At 38.4% G+C, this 24,424-nt stretch overlaps 1 protein-coding gene across 1 annotated transcript in view; it reads left to right on the forward strand.

The window, feature by feature from the left end:
• Positions 1–341: 341 nt before the first annotated feature.
• The window catches only part of LOC133520295 (uncharacterized), a 37,421-nt gene continuing 13,338 nt past the window's right edge, over positions 342–24,424 (forward strand). Inside the window, exons 1-20 of the mRNA XM_061854665.1 lie at positions 342–601; positions 786–1,072; positions 1,489–1,644; positions 1,829–2,146; positions 2,414–2,597; positions 3,066–3,304; positions 3,601–3,784; positions 4,029–4,218; positions 4,920–5,020; positions 5,507–5,686; positions 6,292–6,476; positions 10,011–10,178; positions 11,374–11,514; positions 11,915–11,990; positions 12,965–13,166; positions 16,359–16,812; positions 21,530–21,688; positions 22,408–22,713; positions 23,262–23,445; positions 23,810–24,051. Coding sequence (XP_061710649.1) covers positions 362–601; positions 786–1,072; positions 1,489–1,644; positions 1,829–2,146; positions 2,414–2,597; positions 3,066–3,304; positions 3,601–3,784; positions 4,029–4,218; positions 4,920–5,020; positions 5,507–5,686; positions 6,292–6,476; positions 10,011–10,178; positions 11,374–11,514; positions 11,915–11,990; positions 12,965–13,166; positions 16,359–16,812; positions 21,530–21,688; positions 22,408–22,713; positions 23,262–23,445; positions 23,810–24,051 — 4,196 coding nt within the window. The 5' untranslated portion in view covers positions 342–361. The remainder of the gene's footprint in view (positions 602–785; positions 1,073–1,488; positions 1,645–1,828; positions 2,147–2,413; positions 2,598–3,065; positions 3,305–3,600; positions 3,785–4,028; positions 4,219–4,919; positions 5,021–5,506; positions 5,687–6,291; positions 6,477–10,010; positions 10,179–11,373; positions 11,515–11,914; positions 11,991–12,964; positions 13,167–16,358; positions 16,813–21,529; positions 21,689–22,407; positions 22,714–23,261; positions 23,446–23,809; positions 24,052–24,424) is intronic.

Consider the following 24,424-nt stretch of genomic DNA (forward strand, 5'->3'; position numbering starts at 1 on the left):
TGGTGCAACGTGTAAGTATTGTTTCTTTTTTGTTTTACGCTAATGAATAATTAATAAAATTAGCTTCTGATTCACACAGACCTGATACATATATGGAGAATAAATAACAAGTAAAGATGTTATGTAATTTATATTGCTTGAAAGGACAAATAATTACGCTTGAATGTATAAATTGATAATCCAAAACCACCCGAGTACCAAATTCAGAAAACACTTACTAATAGGTTAACGCAATTCTATTTACCTTTTATATGTATATTAAGAGCAATAAATAACGGGACACTTCAAAATGTAAATGTTTTATGACCACATTTTGTTTTAATGTTTCTTTACTGTCATTTACAAAATCCATTCTAGCATCATGACGACCCTCAAGCTGGTTATCCTACCAGCGCTCCTGGCGTTAGCCATTGCGGAGCTGCCGATTGACGTGGTCGAGGTCCAAGAAACGCTTTATAGGAATGACGCGGATCCAACCATCTACCGCATTCCTGAGGATTTTGACCCTGTGCATTACGACGTTGAAATTATCCCTTACTTCGAAGATGAAGGCGATAAAGAAGCATTTAGTTTTGATGGAGAAGTTAGCCTTGAGCTTAAGGTATGATGTGATACTAAAATAGAAAAACAATTTTAAATTCCCTCAAATGTAATTTTTACCCTTTTCCGTTGATATATTTGATAGTAGGTAATATATGATTAATCGAATCAAAGAGTTCAAATTCCAGACATGAAATTTGATGAGTCATCACGATTTAGTTGCAACAAAAACTATTTTTTTACAGCCAATCCGAGACGGACTGTCTTCCATCACCCTGCAAGAAAATGTACGGTCCATAGTTTCAGTAGACCTCTTCGACAGTACTGGATCCCCTGTAGAGTTGAACCAATCCCTCCCTTTTGAGAGAATTAGGGAATACCACTTCCTGAAGATTAACCTCAGAGATAATGCGACTTTGGTCAATGGAGATACCTATGTTGTCAAAATCGTTTACGTTGGTAATATCAACGAAACTCCCCTGTCTCGAGGTGTTTTTAGAGGCAGTTACACAGGCAGCGATGGAAGACTTCAGTGAGTTTTAGAAGATAGTATTTTAATTAGTCATTTGTTTTAATTCTGCAGGATTCTTTGCAAGCTTATATTGACGACGTTATAGTTATTAAGAACACAAAATCCTGCTTGATATTACATCAGATTCAAAGACAGATATCGAGACATGTACAACAAAATGAGATATTTTGTAAGCAACTAGTATGGAAGACTTCAGTGAGTTTTAGAAGATAATTTTAATTAGTAATTTGTTTTAATTCTGCAATTTTATATTGACGACGTTATAGTTACTAAGAACACTTTTGAATACTAAGTCCTGTTTGGTGGAACATCAGATTCAAGGACATACATGTAAAACCAAGTTATGAGATATATCGTAAGCCAATATACAATTGTTAGACGAAGATTCGTTCATACCAATCATTCTACTATTACAGCTGGTATGCGGCTACTCACCTGCAGCCTGTGAACTCAAGACAGGTGTTCCCATCCTTCGACGAGCCTGGCTTCAAGTCTACTTTCCGGATGATGATCACTAGGCCTATGCACTTTGGCGAAACCTACTCGAACATGAGGATTGCTAGTACTGTAGCGTAAGTAGATATTTTGTTAACAATTATTTATTGACAGGATGATTTTCAAGATTATTTTTATTAGTTTTAGTCAAAGTTGGAGCGAAAATGACTTACGGCTTAAAAAAAGAGCATCATCTAAATTTAGTAAATTGTTTGGTGCAGCTTAGAACATTTGACCTCCTAACTTTTATTTCTTTTGCAGTCTCGGAAACCGCATCAGAGAAGTGTTCCACGTAACTCCCAGAATGCCAGCTTACTTAGTCTCCTTCCACGTGAGCGAAGAATTCACCGTCCTAGCGGACAATAACGATCGCGAAAGACCGTACCGAATCCTCGGCAGACCAAACGCTGTCGGCCAAGGAGAGTATGCTTTAGAAGTCGGACCACCGATAACGAAATGGCTGGAAGATTATTTGGGTATTGATTACTATGGAATGGGAGAAGATATGAAGAATGATCAGATTGCTGTGCCTGACTGGGCTTCTGGTGCTACTGAAAATTGGGGATTCGTGAGTTACAGGTAGGTTTGGAATATATCAAAAGTTGCTCGTTCCAAGTTCTTTAATTTGTACCCGTAACTAGCCCCTGAAAGGTGAGACCGTTTGCTTCTAGTAAAATGTGCTAAATTAAAATGTGACAGGATCTGGCCGAAAAGATGTTTACAGTATGGAATTTTAGCCTCGCAATCGTTGAGTATTTAATATCAAAGTTAAAAAAGCATTCTTAAGATTCGATTGCAATAAAAGCCACCCTTGTATTCGTAAATAATTATTTATGCATTTTCTAGAGAGCTGCGTCTTTTGTATGAAGAGGGTGAGACAAACGCTTTGGACAAGATGTATATTGGAACAATCACAGCACACGAGCTGGCTCACAAGTGGTTCGGCAACCTGGTCACCTGCAGGTGGTGGGATAATGTGTGGATTAACGAAGGTTTCGCCAGTTACTTCGAATATTTTGCTATGGATGGCGTAAGTTGAAATATTAACTTGGCTTTTAACAATATAACGTCAAAACTAGATTCCATGTCTAGTTGTGGGTTGTAATTTTAACGTAATTTAGGGTATTACTTACCCTACACATTTCATAGCATAAGTATTCAGAACAAACGAATTTCTTTTCTTGTTTGAAGAGTACTTAAAAAAAATGTGTAACACGAATATAAACCTAGCTAGGACGAGCTGGTCTTTGCTAACTAAATACGATGACATCAGTTTTCCAACCAACTTATCCATCTTTTTTGTCTGCCTACTGACATGTGGGTTATTAAATACATCAGTTTTTTTTGGAGAGTTGGCTAACTCTTTTTGGTTAACTGGAAGAAATCCTTCATAGGGATAAGTTCGCCTTTATACTACACATTATGCGTTGTATCTGCTATAAAATATTTCTTATTCAAAAAATAAAGTGTTTACTTACTTACTTCCAAATTTACTCAGGTTGATCCGTCCATGGAGCTCGCAGACCAGTTCCAAATCATGTACGTGCAGTCAGCCCTGTCTGCCGATGCTTCTGCTGCCACTCGCGCCCTACAGCACACCGTTAATAGCCCTACTGAAGTCACCGGGCACTTCTCTGGCATCAGCTACTCTAAGGGCGCTACTTTCCTGCTGATGTTGAAGTATTTGTTCACTGAGGAGACTTTCAAGAAGGGATTGAACTATTTCTTGGAAGATCGGTGAGAATTTTCAATGACATTTATTTGAACATTTTTGTGTCTTGTTTGTTTTTACATCATATCAGAGTGGTTAAACGGGGCCTTTAAAGTATGATAAGTCATAAGACTGGATACTACTCAAGGAGAATATGTCCAAGAAATGAATAAAATTAGACTGTTTATTCATTTCTTGGACAAACGATCTTGTTACCCTTAGATTTTTATATAATAGGCTAGTATTTTTCCTGCGAACAAAAAGTCACTATCCTTATTAGGAAGTAACAACGCCAAAATAATTATTTTTTTATGTTGTATAGGTCTTATGAACACGCCTTTCCTGAACACCTTTATGAAGCCTTTAACCGCGCCGTACAAGAAGATAGCACCAGCGTGAGCAACGTCAACGTTGAGGATTTCATGAAGTATTGGGTCGACGAGCCGGGATACCCGGTGCTTGACGTTCAAGTCAATACGGATACCGGCGTCATCAGTTTAAGCCAGGTATGTTTCTTGTAAGAAGACGAAATCACCTTCAGTGACGTCAACATTAAGCACTTCATCATACTAGTAACATTGAATGCAAAGTCGGAGTACCCAGTGAACGACATCGACGTCAATATACACAAACACGCGTCACTAGTCTCGGCCAAACGGCTTTTAACTTTATTGTGTCGAATTTTCCAGAATTTCCTAAACACTTCAATCAATAAACAAGTAAATAATTTCAAATATTAATCAATCACAGGAACGCTTCTTCATCAGCGCCACAGCCACCCAAACTGAGCAAGTCTGGCCACTGCCTTTGACCTGGACCACTGGCAGCGACCCTAACTTCGAGAACTTACGACCCTCGCGCATCATGTCGGGCAATACCGACACCGTACAGAAGACAGCAGGTGTTCAAGAATGGGTCATATTCAATATTCAGCAGAAAGGTTCGTAGATATTTTTTTAATGACCTTGGTGCTAGCGGACTTTGAATACGATCACTACAGTAGATGTAAATGGGCCTTTTTGCTATCTATGCTTATCAAATAGACGCTAGAATACTGATTTAGTACAATAGGGTTAAAAACGTACAGATTATAAAGATCACAATTGTCTTTTGTATTAGAACCTAATAAAAATGTAGTCAATAGTATATACTAAGATAAGACGGTAAGATATCTTCCGCTTCACATATTGGTACTTATCGTGCAGGTTGGCCTAAAAATAAGTTGACTAATTATTTTTATTGGTGCATATTATTGATAATTTTCACGAATATGTGTGTTTGTATACCAATGCAACGTTTTTTAGTGTTAGTGGAATTTTAATTTTTATTGCCATTTTGAAAAAAACGTTTAAACAAGAAAAAATCCTAAATATTATTTGGAAACGTATTTTTGAGCCACTGATTTATAGATAAAAGACTGGGTTTTTAATCGGTAGCTAAACTTCTACCACTACCATCGCAAGCTGAAGTCTTTGCACCGTCAACATTTCCGCTTTTATCCTCGTTAACAAATAGTATTTTCTTTTCTCACATTGTGTCAATACGCTTGGCTGTGCGTACATCAAAAATAGTTTACTATTTTTATTCTTACATTTTCAACACGTTAGTTCTATTAGTTATGCCTGATGATTATATTTTCAGCTGGTCTCTACAGAGTGAACTATGACACGAACAATTGGCAGTTGCTGGCAGCCGCGCTGAAGGCCGATATCAACTCCATACACTACCTCAATAGAGCTCAAGTGGGTTCCTTAAATTAATAAGCTAATTTTCGTCTTTTTCTAAGAATATGACTGTGAAGGGGAAGCAAGGAATTCATAAGTATATTTTTCTAACTATTGTATTAGCCAATTGATTGAATATGTATTTCGATTTTCTTATAATTTTATAATAGAACCATAATTTGTGTGATGTCCATTCCGTCCAAAAAATTGCTATTAGAGAAATGTTAACTATTTAGAGAGATGAACTTTTAGTTGTTACAGGATTTTTCTATTGAGAAACTACAAGTATACCTACTTTAACCATGAGTCGTCCGACTATATTTTATAATGAATTAGACGTTTATGAGGCCACTTCCACACTTTATTTGCAAAGTCCATGCATAGTTTGCTTAGTCCGTCTCTAGCAATGTTAATAATTTAGAGTTCAAACTGTTATTTGGTTTCTTTAATAGTAAAAAAATCATTTGAGGCTGATCTTACCCTGATAATTATAATTTGTTTTAGATCGTCGACGATGTGTTCAGTCTGATGCGCTCCGAGCGCATGACCTACGCCCTTGGCTTGCAAGTGCTAGACTTCTTGAAGGAAGAAACCAGCTACTACGTGTGGTACCCAGCCATCACTGGCTTCAGTTGGTTGAGGAACAGATTGTTGCATCTTCCTGCCATGCGGGAGACCTATGACGTACGTATCTCTACTAGTTCTCTCCCTTAGTACTATAAACTATGCCCTGAGCTTGCAAGTGTGGGTCTACGTGACGGAAGAGACCAATTATTAGTACTACTACGTGTGGTACCCGGCCATCACTGGCTACAGTTGGCTGAGGCTGGCTGTTACCGCTGCCTGCCATACGGGAGAGATTGTTACTTATTGTAACGCGGTTTGGTTTCAAGTACTGGAGTTAATAAAGAAGGAGACCAACTAAATATTACTTATGGTACCCGGCTAGTACCGGCTTCTCTGACTGTACTTTTATTTCAACAAGCAACTAACTACTACACTATAGGTTGTGTCCATCATCAGATCAGCTCGATGATATCATAATAAATATTTAGTTGTCTCTTAACTTACATAATAATATTATGTAAGTATATGAAGTCTCAGCTCAATCGAATAATGGGAAGTGGATCCAATTTAGCCTGCAATATTTGACCCGAACATACATACAAACATTGCTAGTTTAATTAAAGCTTGTAAAAGGGTCATACATGCATACATTAAAAATTTACCACAAATTTCTCCCTTCTTTTCTAACCAATAACTTATACCGAAATCATTCCCACCAATAGCAACTCATGTATATCTTCCTGGACTCCGTGATCACCGACCTGGGCTACGACGTGCTCCCCAGCGACTCCCTCGCGAGGACCCTGAACCGGTTCTTCGTGTTGTCTTTCGCCTGCTCCATCGGGCATGAGGGCTGCGTCAGCAACGCTCAGGAGAAGTGGAACGCGTTCAGGAATAATGGTATCAGGTGAGTACAGATATGCTAGTTTGAGTTTTTCAAAAAGTTAGCACGGTTCTCAAAAATACACGGTTCTCAGTACAGTCAAGTGTAACTATATGGGTGTACACATCTTACTCAAAAATATGTCCCATGGCATCTTATTCCAGTGTAATAAGAGCGTAGTACCATATTTATGAGACGATTTATTCGATCCATATTTTTGCACTTGACTGTACCTAATTAATCACACACTTCGTTTTGAAAAGACACTAAGAAAAATTAAAGAATTGAGATAGTTTCTTATTTTTGGAAGCTTTCCACCAGCGGCCTTATATCCCCTTGGATAACATCTTTATGTTATTTCAGAAAAAAAAATATTATAGCATTCATTGTGTTAAAGAACAACACCGCCACATCACCACATCGTCCACATCAAACACCAAAGTATGTTGATGCGCCTTATTGAATTTCCTTTGTACTATACAGTAATGAAAAATTGCTCGTATAAATATATCAGGCGTTTATAAAAAATCCACGAATCGAATGAAATCAACTATTGCACAATAATTTATCTACTTTTAGTTAAATTACAATGGTATATAGATTTTAATAAAAATATTATTTTTAGAAACGGCATATGCCTTAGGTTTAGTATGCAGTCGGCGCCCTAACATAAGTACCTAATCACTACAGCTCATCGACGTGGGTACCTGTACCTACTAAAGTTGGAAAACTTACCGTACATTCTAAGCTGATCATAATTAATATTTAAGCATCCACTTTGTACTTAATGGATCAAACTAGGCCTAATATAATTGCAGTAGGCTCACACACAATCACTAAATATCTTCACACAATACCCCTAATAAATCCAAGCGGTCAGTTCGCGTGACCGCGGGCTATTTACAAAATGGCCGCTGTATTACCAATCAAGGGTAATGCCTCAATATCGTCCGGGAAATTGAGTGAAAAGGATGTGAAACATTAATCCAGGTGAAGGGATTTAACTATTAAATCAACATGTAATACCTATACATCATGTAATATCTTGACATCAGCACCAGAGTGTGACTTGTTTGCGGGGAGATGGGCGAATGTGTGCCAGGAGTGTCTGAGGTTCTGTGAAATGATGGATGATAGGCTTTCCAGCACTTGCATTTGATTATTAATGAATATCTGTTTTTTATTTTATATATGTTTTGTATTTGTATAGTCTAATTATTCGGTGTATTGGCATATGCTGTAATGCCGTGTAAATATTTGAAAAAATAAAAAATAAATAAATAAGTATTACAAGTTTACCGCTTACCTTAGGCTGTTGGTAAAGAAGTTTCGCGGTGATTTTGTACTTAGTAGGTTCACAGGGCGGTAATTTTTCCCGTGTTATTTTTTTTTTCAAATATTACTTCTCAGCATTGCAGCAGAGCTAGGTTACGTTGAGCTCAAAAAAATATTATTAAACGTGTACTAAAGTTACGATCCCGCTAATAATCGTTTGTCCCTTTCCATCATACCAAATACGTCGGAAAGGGACAAACGATTATTAGCGGCATCGTAACTTTAGTACACGTTTATGAATAAGGGGGAATATGTTACTAAAATAAACGAATAGATACAGGTCTGAACACAAATATCTGAGCACGCCTCTATTGTCAAGGCGCTAGAGTGCGTGTTCAGATATTTTCGATCACCTCGGCCACTCCGATATAGGCTGGTGGCAACTGTACGGACTCCAAAAATCATAACTCAACCGAAAATCACACAGTTTGGGATTAAGTGTTTAATCCGCCCAGGATTTACCAAACTTCAAAAGTAACAAATACTTTCAAAATCTGACGAAAAAATAATCAGCCCATAAGTTTTCATTGCTAATTTCTAACAGTAGGTATTAAAATAATATTATCGTGAGGTAATTGTATTGTATTTGAATCATTATAGCTACGCTTTCAAACACTCGATAATTATTTCAACTAAGGGTCTCCCCAAACCAGTCGACGCGGAGTCGGCTTTCGCCGAGTGTTTTACACCACACTATTCGCATTTAGCCGATCGACCGTCTCCGCGGTTGGACACCTGCGTTTAGCAGTCTCATCCTCCTTGCGGCCGTAGAGACGCCCGATCGCCTGCGACTTGCTATCGCAACAGTTGTAAAGCGACGGTCGGCTCTGCCGTGCTCCGTCCTGCCGTCGAGACGTCAGACAGCACACGTACAGCCGTTGAGTCCGACGAACAGATGTAGGACAGCGGGTGATCGGCAATCGTAAATCTCATTTTTGGAGACTGGTTGTTAGTAACAACCTGAGTTTGAAATTGAACAGACCTGTAAGATTATTTTCCTTGGTAATTGTTACATATTATATAATAACCTGTGATGATGGATATTTTACGTATTAGACGGGCATGGAAAAAAAGGCTTACCAGCATTTTTATCGTAGCCTACTTGTTGGAAGAGCTAGAACAGCAGCAAAAGCGGAGGCGACCGTGGGTTGATTCTTTGTGGCAATATAGATTAAGTGAAGGTGAATTTAATTTACGATATCCTCGTTTGAGACTCGATCCAAAAATGTTTTACGATTATTATGGCCGTCATCGGCTCTGTTCGGCCGTCGTCAGCTATGTTCGGCCGTCGAAGACGCTGATCGGCATCCGCCAGCTCTGACCGGTCCTTATCGTAGGTCCTCGGCCGTGATCGGAGCCGTTCAACTCTTTCCGGCACCGTAAGCCGGTATAAGGAGATTTATGAATGCGAACGTGTGCGGTAGGCTGCAAATAGCGTCGTACGAATGCGAACAGCTTTACGGCAAAACGCCGTTTTCCCGTCGAAAGACGTCGTTTCGCGTGGGCCGAGCCGATTTACGACTTATTCGCTCTTATTGCGTTGACATAAAGCTTTTTCCGTACGCGATTTGCCGAAACGGCGTCGACTAGTTTGGGGAGACCCTTATTGAAAACTGGCTCGAAACACTCAGTCCACTTGACACAAAAATGTACACCCACCGTTCCATAAGAGCATAACTGCAGACTATTTATCTTTCTTATTCGTATAGAAACAAGGGTTATAATTGTAACTTTTGTAGCCTTTTTGTGCAGGTAAAGTACCGTTCTAATAACACTTATTATTCAATAAAACGGTGATATCATATCTTTTAACGATTCCACAATTAGTATTGATGAATTTGTACTAGTATTGGTAATTTAAGGAGTTCAGGAAAGTCCACGTTGGCCAGGGGATCTATTTGACTGGTCAAAACGATATGTTGTTACATGGCCGCGTTCTGTAACTATTTCATAGTATACAATACTTAAAATAAATTCACTTCATCAATCAATTTTGACACATTAGACAGTCGGAGTGACCCTGCCTATGAAGCAGGAGGTCCCGGGTTCGAATCCCGGTCAGTGCAATTTATTTGTGTGTGTTCCGAGTGTTACGAATATTTGTTCCTGAGATATCGATGGTTTCCTATGTATCTAAGTATAAAGCCGGAAAAAACGTAAATGCCGATAATAGTGATAATCTTTAGCCAATTTACATTGTTTACAATCTGCTATCCCTTCCAGCGTAAACCCGAACCTCCGTCGCCACGTGTTCTGCGAGGGTCTGCGCGCTGGTAACTACGAGGACTGGAACTTCCTGTACCAGCGGCGTCTCAACTCTAACAATCAGGGCGACAGTGTCGCCATGCTGCGGGCTCTTGGATGCACTAAGGATGAGACAGCTGTCAAAGAGTAAGGACTTATTAGATTAGGGGATCTTTATGCTGGCAACTATAATGAATGGGAGTTCCTGTACCAGCGGCGTCTCAACTCCAACAATCAGGGCGACAGCGTCGCCATGCTGCGGGCTCTTGGATGCACTAAGGATGAGACAGCTGTCAAAGAGTAGGTAAGGACTTATTAAATTAGGGGGTCTTAATACTGGCGACTATAATGACTGGAACTTCCTGTACCAGCGGCGTCTCAACTCTAACAGTCAGGGCGACAGCGTCGCCATGCTGCGGGCTCTTGGATGCACTAAGGATGAGACAGCTGTCAAAGAGTAAGGACTTATTAGATTAGGGGGTCTTAATACTGGCGACTATAATGACTGGAACTTCCTGTACCAGCGGCGTCTCAACTCTAACAATCAGGGCAACAGCGTCGCCATGCTGCGGGCTCTTGGATGCACTAAGGATGAGACAGCTGTCAAAGAGTAAGGACTTATTAGATTAGGGGGTCTTAATACTTGCGACTATAATGACTGGAACTTCCTGTACCAGCGGCGTCTCAACTCTAACAATCAGGGCGACAGCGTCGCCATGCTGCGGGCTCTTGGATGCACTAAGGATGAGACAGCTGTCAAAGAGTAAGGACTTATTAGATTAGGGGGTCTTAATACTGGCGACTATAATGACTGGAACTTCCTGTACCAGCGGCGTCTCAACTCTAACAATCAGGGCAACAGCGTCGCCATGCTGCGGGCTCTTGGATGCACTAAGGATGAGACAGCTGTCAAAGAGTAAGGACTTATTAGATTAGGGGGTCTTAATACTTGCGACTATAATGACTGGAACTTCCTGTACCAGCGGCGTCTCAACTCTAACAATCAGGGCGACAGCGTCGCCATGCTGCGGGCTCTTGGATGCACTAAGGATGAGACAGCTGTCAAAGAGTAAGGACTTATTAGATTAGGGGGTCTTACACCACGATTAAGTGGCCTCAATACTTTATAATAATATTAGAACAGACGGGGTACACAAAACGCGGCCGCCGGAAGACTCGACATAATAATAATGAGGTCAAGATCACAGAGTAGCCAGTAACTCCAGCGATATTTATGTCCCTTGATACTCCCTTGTATGGACAAGGGAATGGTTACCATCAACCAACTACCCTTGATGAATTGTGATTCCCTTAATAACGAGGTGTACTTATTTCATTTCAGAATGCTAGAAAAGATTCTCACCGACGACGTCAAGGCCCAGGATCGTGTGAACGCCTTCACTTTCCTATACATGGGCAATCGAGAGAACGCCAACATCGCCCTCGAGTTCCTTAAGGAAAGAATCGATGACGTCAGAAGAGCGTAAGTACCTTCTCACAATAATTGCACAAAGTTAAACAAGCTTTTCTTCCTCGTTTTAGACACTACTGAGGGATCGTGATCATATGCAGTCTGCACGCACTCTGTCTCTATTGGGTGCGGCCAGGAACCAAGTAGACTATACCATTTTGTACATAGCCTACTAAGACATTCATTTGACCCAAAATCATGCGTTTGAGACTGTCCGAGTCTAAGGAATCGCATATTGTTGAGAGCCGAACATATCGAAATGTTATAAGTGGGTGTTGTGTTCATAATTAAAAATATATCTATTTTTTTATTAAATTGACAGTAATTACTAACGAACTGTATGGACCTACATATTTTACCTCATTTATTTGATTGATTGAAAAATATATTTTAAATGTTGTCTATTTTACAGAACGGTACTCCCAGCGTGGTTCAACAACATACTTTCCAATCTCGCTGGCTACTTGAATGAAGAAGGCCTCAACGATGTGAGTACAATAACCCTCTTGAGATACGTACTTTAACGTCACCTTGAGTACGGTACTTTACTTTTATTTTCTGTGAATTCCGATTATGCGAGCAGGTACATCAAATAGGGAAAATCGAAAGAAAATGATAGTGAAACCCACTTTAAATATAATTCATAGCTATGAATCTTGCTGGTTTGACAGAGAAACAGAGATAAAAGTCCATAGGCAAAAACACATTATATCAACCATTTAGGTAGCCCGTTTCACCATTTATGACAATAGTTATTTACAATTAAAATTAACAAATAATGTCTTTATCGCTTCTTCAAATTGTCTTAAAACATGTAAGGTGTAGCCGCCGTAGAGGTCAGGATGACGACGACTCGAATAAAACGTAGATTCTTAGTGAAGTGTTATAATTTTCCAATATACTGGCTACAAGGATTTAATTGCGAAAACGGTTAAATGTAGAAAGTGGTTGGTTGTTGATAGTATGGAAGATGATGAGAGAGTGATCTTGCAATATTTGATCAGCACAAAAGGTGGTTTAAATGGAGGTGCTTCTAATTGGCCGCCATACTAAAATATGTGGAGCGCTCCTATTGGCGATTTTGAAAAGCCTCCGAATACTAGCCGAGCCCGACGGCTGCGTTTAGCTACTGCATTGGCAATATTTTTATATAATAATAAGTTGCATTTGCAACATAATGTAACTGTTTTAATGTTGATGAGCTAATTCCAATAGTTACTATACAGCCTATCACCTTTATTGCTAGAAATTAAGATTAAAGGAAGTCAATTGCAGCAAACACTAGTATTTGCTCCGTGCATGACTGTGGCGCCGCCATAGTGGATATGGGACATATTGTTTATTTGAAAGTTGGCAACTGCCAAATAATATCAAAATGTCGTCCAACGTGCGTTGGCGACGCTTGTATTTCCCCTACCACCAATTTCGCACATAGCCAATATAACACATTATTTTCTTTCAGATGGAAGAATGGCTACACGCTAACCAGGCGTCCATCCCTGAATACAGCGTAGGCATCAGCTCCATCGCCTCGGCCCGCGCCAGCATGCAGTGGGGCAGCGACCGCGCCGACACCATCATTAGTGCCGTCAGAGGCTCCGCAGCCATTGCTGTTCCCAGCTTCTTTTTGCTGGTCGCTTCTCTACTAACTCTATTGAGGAACTGAAGTTACTAAGCCCCCTGTAGATAACTGCTAAGCCAATTAAATCTTTATCTGAAAATTCAATTTTCGAAATTATTTGAGATAGGGACTGTGCGAGTTGGAGGGTCTGCCATCTTGTGGCCTGAATCGGAACCATAAACATGCACATTTACACGTCACGTGTTTTCTTGTGCATAGTAGGTTCTGCCATCTTGTGGGCTACATCGGAACAAAAAACATCACATTTACGCCTCGCGCCAAAAATCTGACGGCTCCTGTGCTGCCTCCTACAGTTCATGCACGCTCCCTATACCGCTATTGAACTTAAGAGGGCAGCATATACGGCAACACATGCCAGCATATAACAGCATGCGAATTTCGATATATTATGGCATTTGATTAATCGATTGAGTTCGTTGCATCTGAGTAATCTGCAATGTAACGAAAGCCGCATGCATGTTCTCACTTTATGTGTTGGCTTCACTGGCTTGTTATTTGCCTCGTGTAAACAGTTTTTCAAGACAAGCCAGCGCTTGTCTATTTCCACCAGTGCTGGCTTGTCTGTGGATTGGCGTCAGTGTTACTGGCTTCGTCTAAACAAAGCTTAAATTATTAAAAGTAAGAATTTTCCATTCTCTTGTTAAGACTTCAATCTTAAGTATTGGACATGCATGCTAGGGTAATCAAAATTAAAACAAGAATGAAAAAATGCTATTTATTGTACCCAGGAAGCATTTATTTTTACTTTTGTATTTTTGTAATAACTATACAATTGCACTACAATTTTTTTTAAAGTTGCTAAAAGTATTTAATGTGCTGTGCAATAAAATATAAGATAAATAATAACTGTTTTATTTATGACTGGTGTAACAGCTCATTTAATGTTTGTTTTATGAATCCTATATAGGTATGTATGAGTATTTTTTTTTACTAATTTAAACCTTAGTATTTACTACCTTAGGAATATTTGTAACACTTAAAATTTTAACGTTTTAAGCACTCCAAAATATGTTAATTATAACAAAGCTCGTAATGCATAAAATAAAATAACACAAAATCACATATAAAAACTAATCATAACCTAACCCTAGTATTGCCTGAGACCGCACCCGTCGCATAACCTCTTTGCAGGGCTAAGTTCAGTCTCTGGGCAAAAAAGCCCCTGCCCGGAGGTCGCCAGATACACCAATAAGTTTCTGTGAAGTTTCTTTCAATAGTTTTTTGGTGTCCGACAACCAAGGCCCAAATGTTTCTGCCACCAGTGCCATGAATACACAATTGCTTTTAAAATACGCGTATTTGTGGCGCTTGGCGGTTTCGGCGTCGTCTGCGGCTGTACATGGTTTTTTTTTTAAATAAAAAACTGATCGGCGATTGGCTCTAGTCACACCTGATGAAAAGTGAAGACAGGGGCTAAGATGGAGCTTACCGGTTCAGTAGTAGCCTATTCACTCTTGTTTTAAAGAGACCGAGGTCATATTTATCAGGGAATAGAGATGGCGGGAGCGCATTCCATTCTTTAGCCGTCCGAAGAACAAAGCTGGCAGAAGGCTGTACATGGGACGGTGCCAGCGAATCCATGTACGTCACGTTGAAAATTTTAAATAAATAAAAAAAATAAAAATAAAAATCATTTATTTCAGACCGATAAGATCCATAAATTTCGTTAGTAACAGCAAAAAAATTCTTACACCCTACGTTAGTACCAATTAATTTACATAAAACTAAATTAAAATTAAATCATCCAGCTCATTTAGCCTTGCCTATCAACACGTCTACCCAGTAGCTCGTGAGATGGCAATCAAGGCGTTCAGCCAACGTCCTTAGGAGGCTGTTGCTACTGCCGCGCACGCGTGTCAGCAGAGACGCTATTCTTTTGCGCCTGATGGCATAAAAGTCATCCGTTCGCATAAAATACATCAATCAAATATTTTACTGAGTTATGCACCTAAACGTACCTATAGTAAATTTGCTTGAAGATAACAACCATAACACTTTAGTAATTAACGTTTTCTAATAGTTTCGAACGCTTTATAGATAACGTGACAGGCAAAGTCAATAATGACTAGAGTTAATACTGTAGTCTGGATGTATTAGTTTATCTTCTATTCAGATAGTGATAACAACACTCGAGATGTCTTATCATTCGTTGAAATGCTTAAAACAGACATCGGCGTTACAGTTTCTATTTGGCTGAAGTGCGGTCGGCAGGTAAGTGCGATTTAGATTATTAAAATAGTGAATGATGTATTATTCCCTTAAAAACAATACTAAATTATATAAAATGATAATAACAATAAATAAAATAACTACAATGATTAAATTTAAAAAACCCCTACACTATATGCAAAAAAAAAAAACAATTTAATGCCAAGAAAGCCTTACATCATCTTGGAAAAGAGCTGATACTCTTCAAACTGCTGGATCAATTTCTATTAAACATAAGAACCACTGCAAAAAACACGTAAAAAAACACATCGAAATCGACCCATCCCTTGGAGAGCTACGATGCCACAAATATACAGATCTTAGACAGACATTGGCGTCAAACATATAACACTCCTCTTTTGCATCGAGGGTTAAAAACATTCTTAACCAGGTCCTATGAAACTAAGGGAACTCTCAATTTATTTACATTTTGCATTGAAAATAATATTTCCAATTTAGGTTTTTAATCTCTCATCAAAGAAATTTGGAAATTTTGAGATATTAACATTAATAAGGCGCTTTGGGCAAACTTCGACAGCTGGGTAATTTTGAACATTAAGCAAGATGCCGTGATAAGCGTTGCAGTAACGTGAGTGTTTCCAAGGTATGAAATGCTTCTAATTAAGTAGATATTAGCGATTTCCAAAACTACCCCGTTTTCGAAGTCACCACTATACACCTAATAAGAACCATTTTAAATGGTGCATATAAATAGTTTACGCATTGACAACGCCTTTCTCTCAGGGAAAATATTGGATAGCTATTTGACAAATAAACTAACTGCCAGATAAAAATACAAAACTTAGCACTTTATCTATCAGTTAAGCTTATTTGAAGATTGTGAAAAGCGAACGATGACTTTATTCGCCAGATAAATGGCAAGTTGCTTATTCAGGACTTTACTTGGACTTAGTTAAGCAGGCCCTTAATTATATTAATTCACAGTTTATTCTTGTTATTTTAATATCATCAATACGTAGTTGTAAATCTTTTCCATCTTTTCCAGCCATGCTCCGTTGCTACTTAACATTCCTAGGTGTCCTAACTGTCACAGCAGTTAGCGACACTAACTATAGGCTCAACTCGCCTGTCAAACCTTCCTCATACATCATAGCCATCACTCCGTACTTCGATACCAATGATGGAAAAGCTTTCACATTTGACGGTGAAGTTAGCATAATGGTGTCAACTGATACTAATACTAATCAGATCAAACTGCATTCAGAAGATCTTGTCTTTACTGCTAATAATATTACGGTTACTAGTGGACAGTTTGTTCTGCCATTGGATGAAACGAACCCTTTGGAGTTTGATACTAATTACACTTTTGCCTATATAAACATGCAAAATGAGCTGCAGGTGGGAGTAGATTACAAGTTGAAGATTGTATACACGGGGCCAATAAGAACAGACCTGAACGGGTTTTACAGAAACTATTACATCGAGAATGGAGTTAAAAAGTAAGTATTAAGTTTACTTTCTTATTTTATCTATTCGAAATTAGGAACAAATTTCCAATTCTTCACTTTTATGTAACCTTTTACATCTAGAACTACTTTTTTATTTTATTTTTCGTTATTTAGGATTATACTTAAGTACTATGTGGGGCAAAGTTTGTTTTTGTCGATATTAATTTTGTCTAACTAATCATTAAACAAAGAATTCAAATCAGTGACGTAATGAAAAGAAAATACTCTATAAGAGGACTAACTTATCGTCAATTTGATTGCAAAGATGATATTGCAAAATGTGCACTTGACACCAAAATTAGATAAGCAAGTAGATGTTTTGATGACCAGATAACGCGCAGAGAACAACACAATATCGTAAGATAAAATAATTTGAAGAGTATCTTTTATTGCGAAAACTCTTTTATCTGTAAGTTTTAAACACGGTGGATTGGGATAACTTCGAAAGCAGGTAATTTTGAAAATCCCTAATATATAGGTACTAAACCAGAATCACTGCATACTTTGATAACACTACGCTGCTGTACCGCTTACCAAAGCTATTATTGGTATAGCGAAAAGTTCTGATAGCTTAGTAGATAAATGCAAATGACCTAACATTTGAAGTTATCCCAATACACATTATTATAGATATTCTCAGATGTCATTCTCATGAAACGTAGGTGTTATGTTTACCATCTCTTCAGAGATTTTACTTTTTAGTGCTTTTACAAAATTCATACATCTCTCGAATAATATATTTCTTGATCATCTTTCAACCAATCAAGACAGCTCGCTTCATTTTCCTTTTGCGCTTTCAATTACTTGAGGATTAAATAAGGTTATAGAAGCATCTCACAAGGAAAGGTACCCAACTGTCCGGTTCCGATTTGATTTATATTTATATATGTTATAGAGTAGTCTAAAATAACAGACACGTATTTTTTTTAACTGCCCAAACTCAACCTATTGGGAGAAATTGTCCTCCAAAGTACTAAAAAATGACTAAATCTTCTAACTCCTATAGAAAGTGATGCTCAAGCAACTTGCTAGTTAATGGCTGGTTAGAGTATATGTTTGAAAGCAGCAAAAAATAATGAGCACGTGTTTTGTTATATCGGCTAAAACTCATTTTTTCCTAAAAAAATCGACTTTATCGCTAAAGTTACACATAAAGACGGGTGTTTTTTAGGAAAACTTGAGTTTAATCAGATATAACAAAACACGTGTACATTATTTTTTCCTATTCTCAAACATATACTCAAAAAAGCCTTTAACTAGCAAGTTGCTTGAGCATCACTTTCTATAGGAGTTAGAAGATTTAGTAACTTTTTAGTACTTTGGAGGACAATTTCTCCCAATAGGTTGAGTTTGGGCAGCTAAAAAAAATACGTGTCCGTTATTTTAGACTACTCTATAACATATATAAATATAGATCAAATCGGAACCGGACAGTTGGGTACCTTTCCTTGTCAATCAAAACATTTTGTATTTAATTTAAAAAAATATTCAACCAATCAATCAATTTGTAATGCTGTTTTGTGATTTAATTTCAAATGCTCGTATAATCGGACTAACTTATTTGCCTTGGATAACCTTATAAATAAATAAAATATTTTACTCGCTAAAACGTGCGTTGTCGCACGACTACACAGACTTGGAGATAACGGTACCTATTTATCAGTCTAACATTCAATTTAAGGTCATTCTTCTCTAATGTATCACATGAGAGGATTATTGTCACTTTCTTTTGCGTTACAATCCTTAAAGTACTGTTACACATGCTGATTACTAGCACGAAAGCATGCTACTATTGAGCATCTACTTATCATCTACTTAGTAGCATGTGTGTCTAAACATTGGTAATAATGAGCATGCTCATTTTGAGTTTGCTCAAAAATCAACGGTCGTGTGACTTTTGGTCATGCTACCTGCAGCGCAGGTTGAGGGGGGCGTGCTTTTAGCGCGTGTGAACAGGTTTGCTTATTGAGCATGCTAGTATTGTAGTAGTAAAATGTTAAAACTAGCATGCTCATTGCTAGCAAATGTAAACTGCCCATAAGCATGCTCGTATTGAGCATACTCAGTAGCACGCTTTTTTGCATGCTATTTTAGAGCATGTGTAAAAGTACCTTTACTATACCAAGTTTAGTAGAATCTAGTACTTCCTTGTAGCACTAGTAGACGAGTAATAAGACTTACGGCGGGGCGTGCCACACGAATGACCCTAATTTCAATTTCTAAACTACTTGTTTTATAAATTTGAGGGGTGCGAAGTGCCGTCTAAGTGCGCCTGCCTTTAATATATCGAAAACTTCTTATAAGAATTCTAGTAATATTACTACTAATAAAACTGCAAGCTACTTGTAATATTACTAGTATTTTATAAGCAGTTTCCATATATTAAAGGTTGGCGTATTTAGACGGCATGGCGCACTTCGGTCCCCTTACTTCTGGGTAATTATTTAAGTCCAACGCAACGCAATACGTTATTATTAGGTATTTTCTGCTACGAAAACCGTAATAATTATAATATACATACAATAACATGAGAGCCCAAGAGGGTCTGGCTGACATGATAGATTAACGCAGATTAGAGTTCCGTTCAAGATTTAAATAAATAAAATAAAGAGCCTTTTATTTCTTGCAAGTAGTTACAGTGTCAACATGATTCGAAAAATTGGAAGGAATATCTCGTAATTATGATAAGTAGTCAAAAATTTCATTATATTTACAAAAAATTAAAATTGATTTTTTTAAATAACTAAGAATATTCCTACGCTACGAATCAAGAACCCCTTCTCGGGTAAAGGCCTCCTCCAGAGAGAGCCAGTTTGATCGGTCTTGTGCTGTTAGAGTCCACTTTGGGCCAGCAATTTTTGCAATGTCATCGGACCATCGCATGTACGGTCTTCCATCTTTGCGTTTGCATCTTGGTCCGGGCCACATAGTTATCTTAGCCAAGATTTAAATATTCCCACTTTAATTAAATATGTATAATAAAAATTATAATATAATATTTGGAAACTCACTACCTTTTCAACGACCGACCCCCCTATTGTCCGACCACCGGTCTGGCCCTAGTGGGTAGTGACACTAGTGACCCTGCCTATGAAGCCGATGGTCCTGGGTTCTAATCCCGGTAAGGGCATTTATTTGAGTGATGAGCACAGATATTTGTTCCTGAGTCATTGTTTATGTATTTAAGTATTTGTATGTTATATATATCGTTGTCTGAGTACCCACAAGTCCCACAATACAAGCCTTCTTGAGCTTACCGTGGGACTTAGTCAATCTGTGTAAGAATGTCCGATAATATTTATTTATTTATTCAAGTAGGTATTCATATAAGTGTTTTTCATTTCCTGACTATTTTTTAACTGTATGGTGCACAGTAAAGAATATTTACTTACTTAATTACTTACTTATTCACTCCTTACCCTTATGTTGAACGAGTATGCCCCTACGATTTTCTGGTTCGCGATCACTCAATTCAGCGTTTGATAACATTGCTATTCTTTATCACTGGCGCCAGAATTATGAACAGAGCCCGTACATTTCATGCCGTTGACAGAAAAATGACGTCACGCTACATAGAGTATGATTCGAATTAGTATTTTCGTAATAATTAATCATTTGTCAACCTCTTTATTGAAGTAAAGTTACACATAAATTTTTTTAGGAAAACTTTTTTTCCTATTCTCAAACATATACTCAAACAAGCCTTTAACTAGCAAGTTGCTTGAGCATCACTTTCTATAGGAGTTAGAAGATTTAGTAACTTTTTAGTACTTTGGAGGACAATTTCTCCCAATAGGTTGAGTTTGGGCAGCTAAAAAAAAATACGTGTCCGTTATTTTAGACTACTCTATAACATATATAAATATAAATCAAATCGGAACCGGACAGTTGGGTACCTTTCCTTGTAAGTGATTGTCTCAACTAAGCCGCCTAAAACATTTTTGCAGCAGTATTGGGAGCGTGCACGACTGTCACGCAACCTAGTGTCCGCAAGTCTAGGGGAAAACGTCAATTCAATACACCTTATAAAACTACTCCAAAACTAAAAGCTACTGAACGGATTTTCATACGACTTTCATCTATCAATAGAGTGATTCTTGAGGAAGGCTTAAGTATATACAACTTGTTAAGGTTTTGTGTAAATTGTTTGAAATATAACGATGTTTTCGGAAAAAATCACGCTGGCTAGGAGCTTTAATCGAAAACGCTGCCTAATCCGTTTGAGCTATAACAACACAATGTATGGTGGGGTTGTTTCTCATTCATAGGTCTACAAAAAAGTCTGCGATGTTAAATGTCTATCTTTTAAGGATAACTTACTATATCCATTCTTAACTTCTAGAAAAAGCTCACGTAATATATGTGGCATTTGCAAAGCTATTTATATGGATTTTTAACAATTATCAAAATAAATACGTTAGTTATATTAAGCATTTCATACAGATTACAATGGTCCCTTACACCATTCAATTTAAATGAATATTTCAGGAGTAATCGTAAATCAAAGTTTCATTTCGAGCCATATAATTGTACGAAATGTTAAAGAAGCTATCCGCAGTTAGTTCAAATTTTTACCACCTTATGCGCTGGGATAGCTTTACTTACCCCCACCATGCACTTCGCACGGTCCTAATAAGTATTGTAAAAGCTAACTCATGGGTGCTATAACTGGTATTTAATAAGTAAATGTAAATCCTCCTTATTCCAGATGGCTAGGAGCAACACAAATGGAGACTACACACGCAAGGAAGGTGTTCCCGTGTTTCGATGAACCGGAATATAAGGCTGTCTTCACACTAGTCATAGACCGGCCCGATAATTATAAACCTTCGGTGGCCAACACGCATTTGGCAGATACGGTGCCGTTGTAAGTAATATCAGTAATTTTTAACGGACTTTAAAATTCTGAAAGGAGTTCTGATGGCTTTCACGAGGAATTGAGGGAACTCCTCAAATCTTATTATAAGCATGCTTATAGCGACTTTTTATTTTAATCTAAGCATTTGTTTAAACACTATAAATAGTGCTAATTCGTGGAATGGAACTGCTAATAATGACCAAAATGGAACACTCCCACAACAAGCAATTTTCATCTTAGACTAATCGTAATTGTTTATATATGCACTATAGGCATTAATTTTTTTTTTATACTACGTCGGTGGCAAACAAGCATACGGCCCGCCTGATGGTAAGGCAGTCTCCGTACCCTATGTACACCTGCAACTCCAGAGGAGTTACATGCGCGTTGTCGACCCTAAACCCCCCCCCCCCCCCACCCCTCGTTGAGCTCTGGCAACCCTACTCACCGGCAGGAACACAACACTATGAGTAGGGTCTAGTGTTATTTGGCTGCTGTTTTCTGAAAGGTGGAGGTACTTCCCCACTCTGCTCTAGATCTGGAATGACATCCACTGGCTGTGCCTTTGCCCTACCACACAAAGCGAGATGACATTCACAATGCCCATACCTCTCTTAATGGCAATAATTTTAATGACATTTTAAATATTAAAGATTATGTTTACTCACTATGGTGCATATACCTCATAATAAATAGATCCCTTAATAACGATACATAATAAATTACAGAGCCAACGGTTACATAAGAGAAATCTTCCACCCTTCACCAAAAATGTCCTCCTACTTGGTAGCCTTCATGGTTTCCGAATTCGAGGGGCGATTAACAAATGATACACAATTTGGTGTCTACGTGAGACCAGACGCCATGAACCAAACTGACTACGCCTTTGACTTCGGCCTGAGGGTAGTCAACGCTTTGAGTGACTACTTCGGCATCGACTACTATTCTACGAACACGTATTTGAAGTTGGACCATGTGGGTTTGCCGGATTTTAGAGCTGGTGCTATGGAGAACTGGGGGTTGGTTAAGTATCGGTAAGTAATGAATTGAACCACTGCGGTAAATTGGTGCATTGCTAGTATACGATCTTTCTTTTTGACAATCCTTGGAAGCCCCGAGTCTGTGGACATATTTGGCTGATATTATGATGAAGTAAGGGAATTAGTAAATAACGTATTAAAAAAGAAAATGTGTTGATGAGCAACTTTGGCCTGACTTGAACATCTAAAAAAAAGAAGTTCAATAACTAAAAAGTATGAAACAAATTAACAGATGAACACATACCGGTCAAAATCATAACCCTTCATTTGCTTCAAAGTAGTCGGGTAATTTTATTACTTATGAACATTTAATCTCATATCGGTGTAGATTTCTCCAGCCCATTCTTCTTAAAACCAGCTCTTTCACCTTTTTATGTATTCTTTGCACAACAAATATGCAGCAAAGTCACGATCACTCTTTCCACCGCAACTTGTCAACACATACTTAATATGTATGAGTTTTTAATGGCAATAGCTATTACAAAAATTAACCGCTTTGGTTTTAATTACCATTTAATTCTAAAAACATTATTCTTTCACAGCGAATCCCTCCTCTTATACGTGCCCGAAGAATCAACACCGTACTTCAAATACCGAGTGGCACAGATCATGGCTCACGAAACTACACACATGTGGTTCGGTGACCTGGTGACGTGTCATTGGTGGAGCAACACTTGGCTCAACGAGGGTTTCGCTGATTACTTCCAGGATTACATCACTGCCCTTGTAAGCTACATCTTAAATATACTTCAGTCCAGACTCTGGGCATTTGTGGACCACTGTGACACAACCCCCTCCCTCCCCTTTGTTCCGTCAGACTCAATTCTTTATATTAGACATGATACCCCCCCAAAGCAACTATACTGTGTATTGATAAATCCGGCATCCGGCCTTGCAACAAAGGAAGATCTATGGCCCAGCGAGCCAGCAGTGGTAGCAGCAGTATAAATACTAATGACTATCGCTTCTTAGCGATAAGACCGCCTGTTGTTACCTAACTTTTACGTGTTTTTTCATTTCCTGTCTATTTTTAACTGTATGGTGCACAATAAAGAATATTTACTTACTTAATATTCGAAATCATTTTCAGATCGAACCAGACGTAGGATCAGCCGACATGCTGGTCACCGGTTCAGTCTACGACGGCTACACCGCCGACGAGGCCCCGACCTCCCCAGCCATCACCAATAACAACGTCAACTCGCCCGCAGAGATCAGCGGCCATTTTGGAAAGATAACCTATCAGAAGGCTGGATCTATCATAAGGATGGTACACCATTTGGTTGGGGATGACGCGTTTAAATTAGGGCTACAGAGTTATTTGAAGGCTAAGTAAGTTCATCTTGTTTTTTGGCTTAATGAAATCTAATAATTACTGTCAACTGCTGAACGACCAAACGCGTATTTTTAATGACAGCTCAAAGTTTTTATCGCATTGCAGTTGATAACTATTGTCATTATTAGGTTGCCTCTTGTGAGAAACGACTTGGCATTGAATCATTTTTTGCTATCGAAACCCTTCACTCAATTTATTTCAAACTCAATTTCTGATACCTACTCATATTTTGAATCATTCCGGATTAGTATTTGGCCCTCATTAACAATTTTACTTACATCGCCCTTAGGCTAGTTTTAGTGTCGCACTGACCGCCACCGACTATTTGTATGTAGTTCATGTCCGCGCGGATCCGTCAGCTTTACTCTG

This window comes from Cydia pomonella, chromosome 8 (genome assembly GCF_033807575.1).
Source record: "Cydia pomonella isolate Wapato2018A chromosome 8, ilCydPomo1, whole genome shotgun sequence".
Classification (NCBI taxonomy): domain Eukaryota; kingdom Metazoa; phylum Arthropoda; class Insecta; order Lepidoptera; family Tortricidae; genus Cydia; species Cydia pomonella.